This window comes from Thamnophis sirtalis, unplaced genomic scaffold (genome assembly GCF_051295495.1).
Source record: "Thamnophis sirtalis isolate CommonGarterSnake01/CBP01778 unplaced genomic scaffold, rThaSir2_p1.2 scaffold_3, whole genome shotgun sequence".
NCBI classification, from domain to species: domain Eukaryota; kingdom Metazoa; phylum Chordata; class Lepidosauria; order Squamata; family Natricidae; genus Thamnophis; species Thamnophis sirtalis.
Window position 1 is genome coordinate 152,482,347 of NW_028261383.1, and position 17,601 is coordinate 152,499,947.

Genomic DNA, 17,601 nt, shown 5'->3' on the forward strand with positions numbered 1-17,601 from the left:
TTCGAAAGCAGATAAAAATGCAAGTAGAAAAAATAGGAACCACCTTTGGTGGGAAGTTAACAGTGTTCCGTGCACGTTCAGTGTTTAGTCATGCCGGCCACATGACGACAGAGATGTCTTTGGACAGTGCTGGTTCTTTGGCTTTGAAACGGAGACTAGCACTTCCCCCTAGAGTCGGGAACAACTAGCACATATGTGCGAGGGGAAGCTTTACCTTTAAGAGAACTGGTATCTTCTTGGCTAGGTCTTGAAGGATCCTTTGAAGGAAATATATTAGGTGTGGCTGCCCCAGTTCCTTGAATAACATCAACTGTGATGATGAATAATTTTGCAAGGTTGCATGTCTGAACCTAGCAGAGACTTAGCACTTTGGGGAACAGGGAGCTGCATTTTCCAGTAATGAACCTAGAATTTTTTGCTGGATTTCCTGTGGGCTCGGCTGAGAGATATAAATGCTGAAAGAGTTGCAGTGTGAAGACCAGGAAAGATATGCTAGGCAGTCCAATTTCCCCTCTTTAGGCATGAAACAGGAGGTTGCTGTTACAGGTATCCCTCTTATTTTCTTTCTCTTGCTGCAACTCTGTCCTCACCAGATCAAAGTAGAGGGACCTTTGGTTTTTCCAAGCATGGATGTCCCCGAGCACCTCACGTTGCCTGCTTCATAAACTAGGATGTCCTTGATCTTTATTTATCCTCCCTTGAGGGTAGTCACCCTACCCTCCATCTCCAACTTTCTTTTCTCTTCCCATTCTCAGGAAAGCTGAGCAAATGTTTGGTGAGCTGGAAGTGTGGGCCATGGTGCCTGAAAGGGATCGCAAGGAGATCTATGATGACGTTCTTTTTTTTCTGGCCAAGAAAGAGAAGGTAAGTCAAGGATGAGTCAACGGCAGGAGTTCTGGATAGCAGTAAAAAAAAAATTCCAAGCATCATCCTTCCTCCCTAGCCTTCCTTCCTGAGTAACAGCAGAAAGCCTAATCCCGATACTTGCTCCCAGAGATTGAGGGCAGAAATCCAAGATTTCTGGGATAGATACTAGCCACCAATATCCACAGATCCACAATCCACAGTTTCACCGGAATTACAAAGTTATTCTGACAAAAGCCTTGCCCCTTACACGTATGTGTCTGACCTTACTTACAAAAAGCTTGAGGTTTTCACTGGGACATCCTGACACTTCCGTCCCTTGCCCCTGCACCTCCAAGCAGAAATCCACAGTCCTCGCATTAACGCTGCCCCCTTCCATCCCACCCAGGAGCATGCCAAGCAGCTGCGCAAAAGGAACATTCAAGCTCTGAAGAGTATCCTGGACAGCATGAGCCGTGTCAGCTTCCAGACCACTTGGTCTGAGGCCCAGCAGTACCTAATGGACAACCCCAGCTTTGCCGAAGATGAAGACTTGCAAAGTGAGTCCTCTTCCACCATCTCTTTGCCCCGGTTCCTCCTACCTTCATCTTTCTAACTCTTGTCTTTACATGCTATGGAAATCGTATATTCACATTAAGCAGGGGTGGGCTGCTGGGGGTTTGCAGGGGTTTAGGAGAACCTCTAGCTAAGATTCTGTCCAGTTTGGAGAACCCCCCAAATCCCACTCCTGCCTTGCCTCGCCTGCCCCTCCCCTCCCAGGAGGCTCCATGTGGCACACTTTGGATGCAGGTAAGGGCAGGGCGCGCACGGAGGCTCAGGGAGGGTGAAAAACAGGCCTACTGGAAGTTCAGGAAGGCTGGAATTGAACCCATTTCTGGTCTCCTGGGGAGGCTGTTTTCACCCTGCCAGAGGCTCAAGGAAAGCCTGTGGAGCGCAGGGAGGGCAAAAACGCCCCCCTCCCACGCCATGGTGCAGGAGGGCAACTAGGCCACACCCACCATGGCCACAGCCATCCAGCAACCAGGCAGAGAACCCCTTGATACACTTTTTTGAAGCCCACCCCTGACATTAAGCCATAATGTAGGTTATTTATTTGGGCAGTGTATCTCATTGCTACCTTCTAGAAGTCACAGAAGCTTAATTCTAGAAGCGTAACAAGCCGTCGCTAACATTTCGAACGCTGGGCCTGCCTGCTGCCCTGCTGACAGGCTGGGCCACAACTTCCCATCTTAGATAGGTCACCTTTCCATGCTTAGAGACTTCATTCACAGGGGACTCTCTTATGCTCACTTGCCCTTTGTCTGTGCCTGAATCCCTGTCACCTCTCATTGCAGAATAAACTTGTACTTTTCCTCCCGGGTCACCAATGGTTTTATCCCTTAGCTCAGCCTGGCCTGCTCCCAACTTTCCCTCTTTCAGACATGGACAAGGAGGATGCCTTAATCTGCTTTGAGGAACACATCCGGACTTTGGAGAGGGAGGAGGAGGAGGAACGTGAACGGGGTCGATTACGGGAAAGGCGTCAGCAACGGAAGAACAGGGAAGCCTTCCAGGTATTTGCAATCGCAGCCCCGAGCCAAGGAGGCTTTTGCCGGGATTCCTTGGAAAGAAGAGTGTGGTCTGTCTCGCAGAGCAAGAACAGTGGCAAAGATTCCATGCCTTGTAGATTTTGGTCATCAGCACTTGAAAGAATTAGAGGCAACCTTCACACTTTTGGGATCCAAAGGTGTAGTCAACCTGCAGAATTCTCAGCAATAACCATGTTAACTGAGAAATTCCAGGATTTGAATCTGTGTATCAGAAGGGCACCCAAATTGGGAAAATCTAATTAAAAGAGTCAGGTAATAATAGGGAAATGATTTTATTGCTGTCACAATCCATAGTGGGCTAAATGGCAAATGGGCTGATCCAGCCTTTTTCATCCTCTGTTGTTAGTCGCAAAGTCATGTCCGACCCATCGCGACCCCATGGACAACGTTCCTCCAGGCCTTCCTGTCCTCTACCATCCTCTGGAGTCCATTTAAGCTCACGCCTACTGCCTCAGTGACTCCATCCAGCCACCTCATTCTCTTCTTTTGCCCTCAGCATTAGGCTCTTCTCCAGTGAGTCCTTCCTTCTCATTAGGTGGCCAAAGTATTTGAGTTTCCTCTTCAGGATCTGGTCTTCTAAAGAGCAGCCAGGGTTGATCTCTAGGACTGACCAGTTTGATTGCCTTGCAGTCCAAGGGACTCGCAGGAGTCTTCTCCAGCAACAAAGTTCAAAGGCCTCATTTCTTTTTCATCCTAGTGTTTGCTAGATATTTTAGGAATAACATTTCAGACTTCCCAGCAGCCCTGGTAGCTGGGAATTCTAGTATCTGTCATCCAACATATTTGAAGAGCATTACATTGAACAAGGCTGCTCGAATGAATATTGTAGATCAGGGGTGTCAAACTCGCAGCCCAGATGCAACATGCGCTGGCCACACCCACACCCGGTTTAGCGAAGGAGAAAAAATCCTGATGTCACGTGACGATGCCACAATAATGCGAGTTTGACACCCCTGTTCTAGATCATCATTCAGTGTTTCTTTTATCCATCACCTGAAGATAAATAGAACAAAATTTCCACAAACCAGGAAAGCAAAAAAATCCGTTTTTTATACCACTGGAACATTACTAGTCACTATTTTGTTTTGTGGCCTTTTTGTAGCTAGCTAATTATTTGATTATCATTCCAGAAAAGGGTTGGATATACTACAATTCAGTCTCCTAACAATGTTGGCTGTCTTTAGTGTTTGAATAAAAGTTTAGCCATTAGTGAGAGAAGATGCTCGCAGAGGGAGGGTTCATATGATTGCCAGTTATTGCTTTTCTGTCATAGTTAAAAGGAATTCCCAACCCTTCCAAGCAGTTTTTCTCAACCTTGCGAACTTTTAAACAGTGGTGGACTTCAAGCCCTAGAATTCCCCAGCAAGCAATGACTGCTTGGAGAATTCCGGCAGTTGGAAGTCCATATTCCTTAAAAGTTCCCAACACTGCTTTAGAAAATCTCAGTTTTTTGTTCATGGACCTTCCCACAGATTGGCAGCACAACCAGGGGTAGCCTTTTCTCTTCCCCTGTGCTGTCCTTTTGCAATCATTGCAGATCCTCCTGCCTCCCAAATTGCAAAGTGTGTTTTGTATCTGTTTTGGTTTTTTTATTTACAGGCAAATACAGGTAGTCCTTGACTTACCACCACAATGGACCCTAAAATTCCTGTTGCTAAGTGGAACATTTGTTAAATGAAATTTTTTCCCATTTTACAACCCTTTTTGCTAACAGTTGTTAAATGAATCATTGTAGTTGTTAGTGACACAGAATCTGGCTTCCCCATTGAGTTTGCTTGTCAGAAGGTTGCAAAAGGTGATCACGTGATCCCCAGGACATTGCAACCGTCATAAATACAGTTGCCAAGTGTCTGGATTTTGATCACATGACTATGGGGAGTACTGCAATTGTTGTGTGAAAAATGATCATAACTCACTTTTTTCAGTGCTGTTATAACATCGAATAGTCACTAAATGAACTCTTGTAAGTTGAGGATTATCTGTGGAGTGCTGATTCTGGCTTCTGATAAACATTTAAGATGGACCCATAAATCTTGATGCCCATTTTATACTCCCTGTATAAAACTTTCTTGCATTTTCCTAATCAGTTTCAGAGACCTGAACTGTTACTGCAGAATGCCCCTATTCCTTTCTCCCAATATTTGCAGAGTCTCTTTTGATCCATTCCCCCCCCCCCAATTGTTTTCTTCAAATGAGAAAAAAAAGGCACCAGGAGAAATTGAGAAAACGTGTTACTTTTATTTAAGGGAGGAGAAAGCCCAGATAGGCTCCAGTGTGAGGATTACCATATGTTTCGGAGTATAAGACGCATATTTTTCCCTCAAAAAAGAGGGTGAAAATCTGGGTGCGTCTTACACACTGAATACAGCATTTGAAATCCCACCCCCTTTACAAAAATGGACATGCAGAGGGCTTGTGAGGCTTTGAAAGTGCTCCTGGGGGCTGGGGAGGACAAACATGAGCAAAAAATGGACTGTTCCCCACCCCCTAGCCTCCAGGAGCATACTACAAGCCTCCCAAAGCTCTGCATGCACTTTTGTTTGTGTGCAAAAAACAAGGCGTGCAGAGGGTTTGGGAGGCATGCAGAGTGCAAAACCTTTTTTTTAAAAAATTACTCCTTCAAAATCAGGGTGCGTCCTATACTCTGGTGCGTCCTATAGTCTGAAAAATACGGTACTTGGAAGAACATAAAAGCCTCAATAGAGTTTGATCCTAGGTAGTGGCAGATATTTCTCTCTCTGGGCACACTGGGAATATATCTGCTGAGAAAAACTGCATTGGTGACAGGAAGGGCATCCGGCCAGTAAACACTCAGTTCCATTCAGTTGCCCAGACTCCACCCTGCAAGGGATTATGGGGTCGTTAAAAGAGGATGATGATGATAAAAGTCCCAATAGAGCACCACAAGTGATACAATAAAGGGGGGACAAGTATGACCCTGTGAATCAAGGCAATTAATTTTTTCAAGAGGCGAAAAAATGGGACTGTTACTGAGGGCTGAACTAATAGGCTGAACTTAATTCTGCCCAATATTAATTTTATCACTTTATAAAAAGCAGCACATTCTATGGTTTGAATTAGCTGCTACTGGTAAGAATTTGCATGTTATGATAAGACTGAAAATGTGGAGTCGCACATTTGATTTCTCATTTCCGATAGATCTCACGTGGGCTGGGCAGGGACAGCCAAAGGGCCATATATGGCCCAGGGCCCATAAAATGCCCATGTCTGCTCTAGATATCCCTGAACAACAACTTTTAGTACTCCTTATTGTTGGCCACACTGGCTGAGCATTGTTATGGTAGACAAAAGAGTCACTTCATCCTCATACGTGATGATCATTCCAGTACAATTCATCAATCCTATTTTCTCATGTTTTTTGTGCCTCCTGGAATGCTGCATGATGGATTTCTCTTGCTATCATTTTTTTAATCGCAGGTAATCCTCACTTAACAAACATTCATTTTGTGAGTGTATGGATTTACTGAACACAGCACCAAAAATGGCACTTATGACCATTTTTCACATTTGGCCATTGTAGCATCCCCATAGTCACATGATCAACATTCAGCCGCTTGGCAACTGGTTCATATTTATGACGGTTGCAGGGTCCCAGGGTCATGCCTTCGCTTTTTGTGACCTTCTGACAAGCAAAGTCAATGGGGAAGCCAGATTCATTTAACAACTGTGTTAGTAACTTAACAACTGCAGTGATCCACATAATAACTGTGGCAAGAAAAGTCATAAAATGGGGGCAAAACTCACTTAACAAATCCCTTGTTTAGAAATGGAAATTTGGGACTCAATTGTGGAGCACTACCTGTACTTAAAATGAGAATAGAGCATGGGTGATGCATCAGTGTAAAAATATAGGTTCTGTGCTCACGGCATTGTCTGGGCACTCTGGAAAATGGCACACTGTACAGGCAAATTGCACAATAATTGTCCAGAAGTCTCCAGGGAAGTTTGATAAAGAGGGTGGAACCCAGGAGTGTACGTTTTCCAGGAATTGGGGGAAAAATTCTGACACTAGCTTTTTAAAAACTTGAACTTCTCAAGTCAAATTTTGCAGTTCATCCCAGTGTCTTTGCTTCCTGCTTTTTTCTTCCTCCCTTCATACTGTATATGGAGTGCTGTATGGTATCTGAACTGTTTGAGTTTCCAGGTGGACATTGGAAGGCTAGAGGGAAGGAAGTATTTGAAGAAACCTCTGTGTCAGGGCAGAGGGAGGTGGGCTTCAGGGCCTGCTTTGGGGCACATGGCCTCCCTGGCAGGGCCTGTGACTGGGGGAGGGGCTGACTCCCTGATCTCTCTCACTCTATCGTAGAATAACCAGGCTGCTTCTTGCTCAGGCCTTCTTGGACGAGCTTCATGAATGCGGGCGCCTTCACTCCATGTCCACTTGGATGGAGCTGTATCCCTCCCTCAGCACCGACCGACGCTTTGCCAACATGTTGGGCCAGCCTGGTAAGCAGCCTCAGGCAGGAATCTCACCCTCCCTCCTTGCCTCTCTCCAGAAAAGGTCTCTCCCAAATTATGGGCATGGATCAAATAGTCCATCTCCCTGGGTGGTGTTTGGGATGATTTGAAATGTCGCACTTGGGTGTGCAAATATTTATTTATTAGATTTGAGATCTTCCCATTGGAAAAGCTGAAGACTGGATCTGAGTCCGGGGATTAAGTTCCCAAGAAGGCTGGTTGAGTCAGGTGTTCAGTAAGGATTTTATAAAGGCATCTCCTGCCTGCCTTCAAGATTTTTCATGCATTCTGCCTTAAGGGAAATGTTTTCCATTTTGATTTGTCTTCCAAGCAAGCCCTCAAATGTGTCCTTGAATTATAAATATATGCATCATAAGGAGATTTTTGATTTATGCTTATTAAGAGTTTTTCCATACAATAAAGGCAAATTGAAGAAAAGAAAGGAAGGAAAGGGAGAACGGAAAAACAAAAAATTAGAAGAAGCAAAAAGAGAAAAGAACTACAGTTAAGACATAGAATGATTTTTCAGTAGGTAGTTACAATTTTGTAGTCCTTCTTCCCTCCTACTTCCTCATTTTATCCAAGCTTATCTTAATCTTCAAACCCATAAATCATCTTTTTTTTTCTTTCAGAAAAAAGTCCATGTAAGGTTTTTAGTCTCAAAAAAGGTTTTCCTTTTTTTTCTGATCACCAGGCTAGTTTTCCAGTTGTGACTTTTTTCACAATCCATACTTCCACTGTGGGGATTTCATTGTGCTTGCATTATTGTCTGTGCAGTAATCAATCATAAAGAATTTCTGAGCATATTCTCTTGCCTCAAGGACGTTAAGGGCGATATAGCCACCCATTGGACTTTCATGTCACCTATTCTGACCTAAATAAAAGAGCATCAGAGGACACACTGTGGTGTGCGTTTCTGGTTGCTGACTTTCCAAGTGGGATAAGTAATAGAGGAATAGGAGGCGTGGACAATTTCTTTTGTTTCAGATAGCATTGTTGATCATGTATTGCTCGTTTATTTTACTTCGTATCCTGCTTTCTATCCTGTAACTTAAACTGATGGACATGATAGGGCAATTTTTCAACCAAGCATTGACCATGCTTAGTTTCAATGAAATGACGGCCTTATATTCCCCTGGGCCCCAAATCTAAGAAGCTCTGGAAGCTGCTTGGAAACTTGGTAGGCGGATCTTCTTTGCGCCCAGCGCTAATAATGCATGCATGGGCTACTTCCTGCTGCTCTTCTATTCACAGGCTCCACCCCGCTTGACCTCTTTAAATTCTATGTTGAAGATCTGAAGGCCCGGTTCCATGATGAAAAAAAGATCATCAAGGATATTCTCAAGGTGCGGCTGGAAAGTTAACAACTGAATATGGGGTAGAAATACTTTTCGATGCAAAGCTATTTCTCTTGAGGGAATTATGTCTCTCTCTCTGTGATGCCAGTTAGCTGGGGCCCTTCTGAGGCTCTGCCATCATTATTTTTGGGAGAACCGTAAGGCATTCCCTTCGAAGCATCTTTCTTTTTACAGGGCAGAGGTCTGTCACATTCTGAGGCTTGCATTTGCTTTAAAATAAAAGCAGGCAAGGGGAACTGGAGCTGATCTGCAATTCCAGCCCCTACCTGATCCAGAGAAAAGATCTTTTCAGAGAACCCTTAAAAATATTAAAAGTCTCTGGTGGATTTACTTTAGTATTCCTTGATTCCTAATATTTTAGAAGTATACGATGGGGCTCTGAAGGAGGGAAAGTTTAACCATGGCCTTTTCCTGCCTTTCTCCTTTTTCCTTTCTTCTCTCCTTGGCAGGACCGGAGCTTCAGTGTGGAAATAAATACAACCTTTGAGGACTTTGCTCATGTCATCAGTTTTGACAAGCGCGCTGCCACGCTGGATGCTGGCAACATAAAGTTAACTTTCAACAGTGTGAGTGGGTCGGGGGGGGGGGATGCTATGTTCTTCACCTTGGTGACTCTCCCCTGTCATGTCCCAAAGGTGCTTTTTCAAAGGGCAACTGGACTTCCTTGTTTTTCTTCGAAGATACACTATATTGCCAAAAGTATTCGCTCACCTGCCTTTACTCGCATATTGGTTCCCAATAGATGTTCAGGTGCAATTCAAGTTTCTTGGTTATTGCCTTCAAAGGTTTAGATACCATAGAATCGAGCTGTTGCAGGACTATCTGCTCCCCTCAACCTCTGCCTGCCCCATGCATTCCCATATGGACATGCCACATGCCCCAAATCTCTGCTGACTGATGTCTAATGGATGTTGGTACAAATTCTCTACCCAATACTCATATTAATACAGAGCAGATAAATGAAAATCAGTCTGATAAAATCCAGACTAACTGTAATTAGCACAAAGAATAATGAAGAAAGTCATTAATTTGGAGAAGTCACGTTATAACTGATATGCATCTGTAGGATAATAAAAATGAATGAAGCATGGAGTAGACTAAGGAAATACCTAGCCACATTATGGGCACTAATGCAGTGTCAGTGACTCAACAATGACTCCAAAGGGGGAATGAAATACTAACAGCAATTCAGTCGGGAACACATAATCACAGGTTAAATACTGTAAGTTCATATGCGAGTAAAGGCAGGTGAGCGAATACTTTGGGCAATATAGTGTATTTCGTTTCTGAATAAGTTTCTTGGAGGAGAAGAGAAAGGTCTGCAAAGAAAAACAAGGAAGTCCAGTTGCCTCTGGAAAAAGCACTTTGGGGACAACCGTGTGACCTGGGTGACTGACACTCTCCATAGGCATATATCCCCTATCATATTGAAATAGATGTATGTTTTTTGGGAGCGTCTCTCTTCTCTGTCTAATAATGCTGGGGCTGAGGAGTCACCCAGTGTGGCAGCTGGGCATTCGGGGTCAATCCAGTTGGAAGAAAGCTCTTCTTTACAAGTAAGCGAGCTGCAGAGGGAAAAGTTGATGGCTGCTTTAACAAAAGCTGGTCAGGTAAATCCAGGGCGGGGGGGGGGAGGCAGGTTTGTGAACAAGAGGCAGTTTGACCTAATGCCTAAGGCACCAGGCTAGAAACCAGGAGACGCTGAGTTCTCATCCCACCTTAGCCATGAAAACCAGCTGAGTGACCTTGGGCCAGCCAGTCACTCATTCCCCAGTTAACTCACCGCACAGGGTTGTTGTGGGGAAAATAGGAGGAGGAAGGTATGTTGGATCTGTTGACTACATTGGGTCATTTGTAAAATTAACAAAGGCGGGATCTAAATAAATGAAATAAAATGAAGAGGCTGTTAAACCACTGAGGAGATATTTTAGTGACAGGAATGTTCTGTGGTGATCATTCTCTCCCTTTGCCTTCCCATCCCACCCCCCCACCCCCAGCTGCTGGAAAAGGCTGAGGCACGGGAGCGTGAACGGGAAAAGGAGGAAACCCGGAAGATGCGGCGGAAGGAGGCCGCCTTCAAGAGTATGTTGCGTCAGGCAGCTCCTCCTCTAGAGCCCAATACCCCCTGGGATGAGGTGAGATCTTCTGCTCCTTGCATGGCAGGTTTTCCAGCCGAGTGTCAAATGAATGCTAAAGGAAGAGGATGGCAGATTAGATATAAACAATAATAGAACAATCAGTCCAACTGTTGAATGTATCTTTTGGCATTAGGACATGGGCATTTAACCACCCTTGGAGAAACCCATCCCTCTGCTTCTGGGTGCCTCCTAGTTGGGGAAGGCCAGTCTAAGGAGGCAAGATTCCTACAAGGATGCACCAGCCTCATTTTTGGAGCAGGTTGATCTGTAACTTTGTCTCAAAACTGTGGATGCTTCTATCCAAACCAACTTAAGAGAAATTGGAAATGTCCTGCCACATTTGAGTGAGCAAGTAGCAAAACAATGGCTTAGGCCCAAAGGTGTCAACTTTTTTTGCCATGGACTCACAAAGAAATTTTAACTTCTTCTAACAGCATGTGGTTTGGGAATGAGTTGGTTTCCGAGGTCTGTCACCAATTACCATATTTTTCAGAGTATAAGACAAACTCCCCCCCCCAAAAAAAAAGAGGGTAAAAATTTGAGTGGGTCTTATACACCAAATGTAGCCCCCACCCCCACCCCTTTGGCCTCTGCCTCCCAGCAATTTGCCTCCTTGCAGCAAACAGCCTGTTTCAGTTTCAGCAATTTTTTTCCCTTGTTTTCCTCCCCAAAACCTAGGTGCGTCTTATACTTTGAAAAATATGGTAGTTATCCCTTGAAATGTTTGTATCTGAATACAGTGGTGGGGCCTCCTGCCATCAGTAAGATTGGAAATCCCATGACAAACCCACCCCCAAATCTTACATACTCCAGGAAAGGATGTGACTATGTGCTTCTTATTCTTGGTCAGGTCAGAGAGCGGTTTGTCAACAATATTGCCTTTGAGCAGATCACACTAGAATCAGAACGGATCCGCCTCTTTCGTGAATTCCTGCAGTTGCTGGAGGTGAGCAGCACCTGTTTCGTGTTTGGGCCTGGCGGAGCAGTTGAATCCCAGCAAGGGAACTGCTTGAAACCTCATGGGACCAGTAAGTAGAGTTGACCTCGAGGAGGATAGAGAAGACAGTTTTTGATGGTGGCTGTAGCTCTGGTGTAGAGATGAGGCTGGAGGGTCATCCTCTGAGCTTGTGGGTTGGATTCCAAATGTTTTGTTATCAGGCTAGGTCACATCTTCAGCGGAGTTTAGGGGAAGAGAAGACAGTGGCTGGGAAGGACATGTTCTAAAGGGGCCCAAGTAACCCAGTCCTCCTTTTTCCCCAGAGTGAGTGTCAGCATTTCCACACAAAGGCCAAGAAGCATGCCAAGAAGCCAAAGAAACACCATCGCAAGCACTCTGCCTCGGTGAGATTTGGGGAGGACAGACTCAATGGAGTATGCAAATTAAAAAATGTTGGTCATAGGCGGCTGAATTCCCCTGGGCTTTGAACTAAGCCACAATTGAGCCCAGTCCTTTATTTGCTTGCACCAAATCTTGCCAAAGTAAATCCTGACAGAATCTTGCCGAACTAAAGCTGTAACTTCTAAGCTACTAGATATATCCCGAGAATTTCTAGGGCAGCAATAGCTAACCTTTTCATTGCTGCGTGCCAAAAGCGTGCATACGCCCTCATAATGCAATGTACATGCGCCCCACGCGCACCTCACCCCCACCTGTGACCCCTTGTGTGTGCCCCATGCATGCCCGTGTGAACTCCGTGTCCCCTTGCCCCCTGCGCATGCTCGTTCGACTCCCACACATGCACACGTGACCACCCTGCACCCCATACATGTGTGCATGACCACCCTGCCCCCCGTGCAGGTGCAGCAGACCCAAAAACCATCTGGCCAGTGGGAGATGTGTGCACATACGCAGTAGAGCTGAGCTGGGGTGACGTGTGCCATAGGTTCACCATCAAGGCTCTAGGATGTGTGAGGAACTTCTTCCGCCGTCCAATTTAGGACTGCACAGTCTCTTAATCCAGGCGTCTGTCTTTGGGAAGCTTTGAGTTGGCCAGATCCTCCTCCTCTAGTGCTGCAGGTCCACATTTCTTTCCCATCCGCTTGGAATTTGAAGCACCTTGTCTCAGATGCAAGTCAGGCTGTTTTGAGCGTCTTGAAAGTATCTCTGCTCCAAGTGAGACACAGTCCTATTTGTGAGCTTGAAGCACTTCCAAAATGCTCAAAACAAAATGCTCATGTGCAAAAAGGGACATTTTGCACTTTGAGCTTTTCAGTTTTGGGAATGGCATTTCTGCTTCAATTGGAAACTGCATTTATTCCCCCCCCCCCCACTCCCAGGCTTTCTCTTCCAATCTGTTCACCGATGTTAAACCAGATGACCCCTCTGTGCCAGAAAAACTCACGGGTCAGGGGTTGGGGGGAATGCAGTAGGATAAGGGACAAGAAGCCAGAGGAGGTGCCACCTTAGGCCTCAGGAAGGCTCATTCTTACTTGGCAAGGGTTGATAAACTTGATCAGAACCTGTTTAGCTTTGAATTAAGGCACCTTGACTGGGGACTGACAAGAGTTGGAGGAAATTCGCTTTAGGAAAAGTTGTTCGAATGAGAAGGTTGCCTGGTGTGGGGATGACTGTTGTGTGCTGACCACCGTCGCACAGGATGGATAATGGTAAATTGAGAAGTAGGATTGTGCTGCTTACTAACTCAAAAATGCAGCAGCTTGGCCTGATCTTTTCCTGCTCCTCTTCCTCCTTGATACCTTTGATCTTCACTTTGGCTTATTTCTTCTTCCTGTGGCTCCGTCCACTCTTCCTCTGGCAGTGGCTGTCTGGTGAGTCCTTCTTTTTCTCGTGCAGGGCTCAGAGTCCGGTTCAGATCATCCCCACCGAGCAGCCAAGCGCAAGAAACGAAACCACTCGGAATCTGCCGGCTCAGGGGCCTCATCTTCCCCTGACTCAGGTAAGGCTTGGAGTGGATGAGAAACGGGCTAGCTCCATAGAAAAGAAGTCCTTGTGGGAAACTGAGCAGCAGTCTTTGTATTTGGGGGGAAAAACCCATGCTATAAAACAAATCCATGGGCATCGGCTTGTTTAGGACATGTTGCTAGTGGTTGCACTTTCTGTTTTTGAAGAATACATTTTTCAGTCTCCAAAGGGCCCCACAGCACCATGTTGTGGATGTAGAGCTAGTTCAGGGAGTAAGTTTTGGGGATGTGTTTTCACATTTTGCACTACACTTATGGAAAGTTAAGACATGAAGGGGTATGTCAGGCTTAGGATGTCTGTGGCTCCTGTCTTTTTTTCTTTTTGTCCCAATGACAAAAGCTTTGTGGTTTTAGACTGTAAGCTCTGTCCGTTTGGGACATCTGCACAATGTCAAGATGATGTTCAAAAGGGGAAGCGGGGCCCACAACACATTATTTTCATCAGGCTCTCCAAATTTGACAACACCCTCACCCCATCCCAGGCAACACTGCTAGAGTCACGTACCTATTTTAACCTGTTTTAAAACTCACAAAAAATGATGGGCTAAAATTCTTTTCACCAAAACAACTTTCAGCAATGTGTTCTTGAGCCTGTAAAAATGAGGAAGCTCCCACAGCATGCAAACTGTTTTTCCTTCATTTGATCACAAAAAAATCAATTGATAGGTAGCATCTGCATCACCCCATCCCCCAATATTCGGCCACCTTCCCAGGATGTCTCTGAGATTCTGGCCTGCTGCCATGGAATCACTGCTGGGAGTGGGCTGAGGTCATCCCAAGGAAAGGCTGGGACGGCCCCGTCTCCCTGTCTGCACACAACTTCCTGTCTTCCTGCAGAGCACAGCCCCAGGCGTGCCAAGAGGCAGAAGAAGAAGAGCAAGAAGAAACGGCATAAGTCGGTGAGTAGGCGGTGACAGCAAAAGGGAGGCAAAGGGAGAGGTCCAGATGGAAAAGGACCAATCACATAAAGCCAAGCTCCTTGGAAAAAAGGGTGCATTCTCCTGGCAGCTCCCTCCCCACGCGTCTCAACCCACAGAGTAGGGGCAGCAGTGGTGAAATTCAATTTTTTTTACTACTGGTTCTGTGGACGTGGCTTGGTGGGCGTGGCAGGGGGAGGATACTGCAAAATCCCCATTCTCTCCCCACTCCTGGGGGAAGGATATTGCAAAATCTCCATTCCATCCCCACTCTGGGGCCAGCCAGAGGTGGTATTTGCCGGCTCTCCGAACTACTCAAAATTTCCGCTACCGTTTCTCCAAATTCAGAACCTGCTGAATTTCACCCCTGAGGAGCAGGTAACTATCTGGGGATTCAAGGGAACAGCCAGGGCTGAAGGTACACATCTCCTGAGACAGCACCAAACCCACCTGGCACAGTTTGGTACTGTGGCACAGACGTTGAGATAAAACAGTTGCAGTTTTATCTCAACATCTGCATTGCTGGTTTACAATCTTTGGGGCTCACTTGCCTTCCTTGGTTGTGCTAGCCTCGTGTCACCAAATGGGCCAGTCACCCAGGCCCCCTCCTGCCAGGCCCCTCCCACCCTGCAAACCGTTTCTTTTACAGAACAGCCCTGAAAGCGAAGCTGAGCACAAGGAGCCAAGCCGGGCGGAAGAGTGGGAGCGAGGGAAGGCACCTCTGCGACCTGAGGGGAGGGGCCACTCCCCTCCCCGGGGCACTCGGAGGGAGCGGGTGAGACTTCGGCGTGGGGGTGGCGGGGATCGAGCAGAATCCTAGCCCAGGAATGGCTTCTCCTAACCCAGAGGTGTGGGGAACTGAGCCAGCATGGAATTCTGGGAGTTGAAGTCCACACGTCATAAAAGGACCATAGTTCCCCACCCCTGTCCTAACCCTTTTGGGTGGGGAATCGAACACCAAAAATAGGTGGGACGATTTAGGGTGGAATTTGGGGAAGAGATACGGCTTCAATCTTTTTTTTTTAAATATAGTGATATGTCTGTTTTAGGAGATTTCATCCTCAAAATGGCAAGAACTGCTCTCTGTTTTCAGCAGTCTCGATTCTCTTGGGGCTCTAGGGGCCATATAAAGGGAATTGCTCATCTCTGCTTTAGGACATGGAGGATGGAGGAAGATAGAAAAAAAGAAAGGCTTGGAGGGAAGGCTGGATGAGGGGTTCTTACCTGCCTTCTTTCTGCTGTCAGAGTGGTTGGGACACCTCAGAGAGCGAGGAGCTGAGCGAAGGGGAGCTGGAACGTCGGCGTCGGACTCTGCTGCAGCAACTGGGTGACCAGTAATTGACCCCATGCCTCTTTTGAGGCACCCCTCTACACCATTGTATGAGAAGCATTCAGTCCTTGTTCCTGTGGCAACTCTGCCTTGTTTTAGCCTTGGTGGCATCCAAGCCAAGCGTATGCACTGCTCTTGCTGGGCCCCGCACGTTGGGTCACAGTCTTCTTCATTACGTTCACCTGCTTCTAAGAGGGGAGCAGCTGCTCCTGCCCGTTGGCAGCAGTCATCTCCAGCGACACCACCAGTCTACATCAAACATCAGGACAGGGAGGAAGTTCAGGTGTCCCTTGTGGATCTGGAGGGCATCACCAAAATTGAAACCCGGCTCTTGGACCATCCAGCAGAGGAATGGGGGAATTACATCTGAGCACCAGAATGAATGATGTCTGTCTCCAGTCAAGACTTCAGCTGGGCCACACTAGCTCAGACCCTCCTTTGGCCTAGATGCAAAATGGCGGCAGGAAACAGCTAAGATACAGCATGAGTCTTGTCTAATCTGGAGACAGGAATAGGCTACATGATCTGGAAGGTTATCACTGTGACTGGATCCTTTTCCCTGGTTGCAGTATCCCCTCGTGAGTTAAAGATTTAATGGAATTTTTCAAACAATATTTATAATAAATCTGGATTGAAAATACCAATCTGTGGCCTCCTGTAGAAAATTAGTTTATATTGGTTCCAAATGATTTGGGGGGGGGGGCGGAACCCCTCAAAAGAGTATTTTCATAACCTATTGGACTGGATCTATGGTGCCTCTAATCCCCCAAAATAACAGAGGACTTGAAAGTTTGCTGGCAGGTATATATCAAAAAAAGGGAAGAGAGGATATGGAAATATCCTAAATTGGTACGTGTGGCAAAGTAGCCATGCTGGGTGTATATTATGAGATTCATCCATAATCATTGTGTGAATAAACAAGATACAAGTGCTGATCAGATTGCTGATTTCCACATTTTTAACTGATGGATGCCATATGTCCGTATTTATAACCATGTACTACAATTTATTACGTTCACTTACATTATTTCCACAACTTGTTTCCCTTACAATTTCTTTTTCATAAACCAGAAAAGCTTTTTCTCAAAAATTGACCTCCCAATTGACTAGATGATGGCTGCCATCTCTGCTTTGGAGAAGGTGATCTTAAGTAAAAGTGACTCCAGAGAATTTCAGACCTCTTTTCAAAGTATACTCGGGAATCTCAAGAAATTCAAAATATATTCAGAGATGGGGTGGGGTGTTGAGGCCTGGATCTGACCCTTTTAGTAACTTTCCCAAGGCACACAGACATAATCCATTTGGCATCTCTCAAATGAGCAACTCTTGAGTTTGGGGAGGGGAGAGGGAAATCGCACAAACCAGGGAGGTGAAAAGGCACATTCATTGGCAATAAATGCAAAGATGTATATAGCCTTTGGTTCTGTTTTATTTTTCCCCCTTCTCCATTAGTAGAAATTCTGTACAGTTCAAGAGGAAGGAAGGCATTGGCTTACAGTATAATCAATAATAATTTTCACATGTACAAAAAAGTTACATCTAGCTACACAGAAGGACTATGCTGAAGTGATTATGCTGTAAACTGTCCAGAAGTAATGTCGAGAATACTCTGCCCTCCCTGGGAATTAGCATTGACATGAACAGGGTGAGAAACTTCTGTCAGAAAGCAGAGTGGAGAATTAATTGGTCCCATTTGGTTTATTGGAAAAAAATATTAGTGTTTGCTTCAGAAATCGAAGTGGCTACAACCCCAACCTTCTCCCCAGGTTTTCTATACAGCATTGAAATAATGTCAAATTCATTCTTATTTCTTAAGGGTGTTTTCACCCATTAAATTTTTCATGACAGTTTTCACTTTACGAGCTGGATCTTAAGTTCCCATGCTGGAAAAAGCAAGCCTTCTGAATGGCAGATGTCTTTTGTCCTTTGGCTGCACTGCAGCAGAAAGCGTTGATGTCTGGCCCTTGTGCCAGATGAAAAGCAATTTAGCCAATACATGTCCTT

The 17,601-nt window shown here is 45.6% G+C and overlaps 1 protein-coding gene across 5 annotated transcripts in view; it reads left to right on the top strand.

Annotated features, from left to right (window-relative positions):
- Positions 1–16,241, top strand: part of PRPF40B (pre-mRNA processing factor 40B) — a 32,540-nt gene extending 16,299 nt beyond the window's left edge. For 2 of the 5 annotated variants that reach the window (XM_087710455.1, XM_087710454.1), the window contains exons 15-27: positions 756–864; positions 1,253–1,403; positions 2,284–2,417; positions 6,806–6,920; positions 8,187–8,278; positions 8,740–8,856; positions 10,288–10,425; positions 11,279–11,374; positions 11,689–11,769; positions 13,223–13,325; positions 14,188–14,249; positions 14,917–15,042; positions 15,513–16,241. In XM_087710455.1, coding sequence (XP_087566581.1) covers positions 756–864; positions 1,253–1,403; positions 2,284–2,417; positions 6,806–6,920; positions 8,187–8,278; positions 8,740–8,856; positions 10,288–10,425; positions 11,279–11,374; positions 11,689–11,769; positions 13,223–13,325; positions 14,188–14,249; positions 14,917–15,042; positions 15,513–15,605 — 1,417 coding nt within the window. In that variant the 3' untranslated portion in view covers positions 15,606–16,241. Of the gene's footprint in view, positions 1–755; positions 865–1,252; positions 1,404–2,283; positions 2,418–6,805; positions 6,921–8,186; positions 8,279–8,739; positions 8,857–10,287; positions 10,426–11,278; positions 11,375–11,688; positions 11,770–13,222; positions 13,326–14,187; positions 14,250–14,916; positions 15,043–15,316; positions 15,339–15,512 lie in introns of those variants that run through there. The other 3 variants (XM_087710457.1, XR_015696051.1, XR_015696050.1) reach the window with 3 other exon arrangements.
- The last annotated feature ends 1,360 nt before the right edge of the window (positions 16,242–17,601 follow it).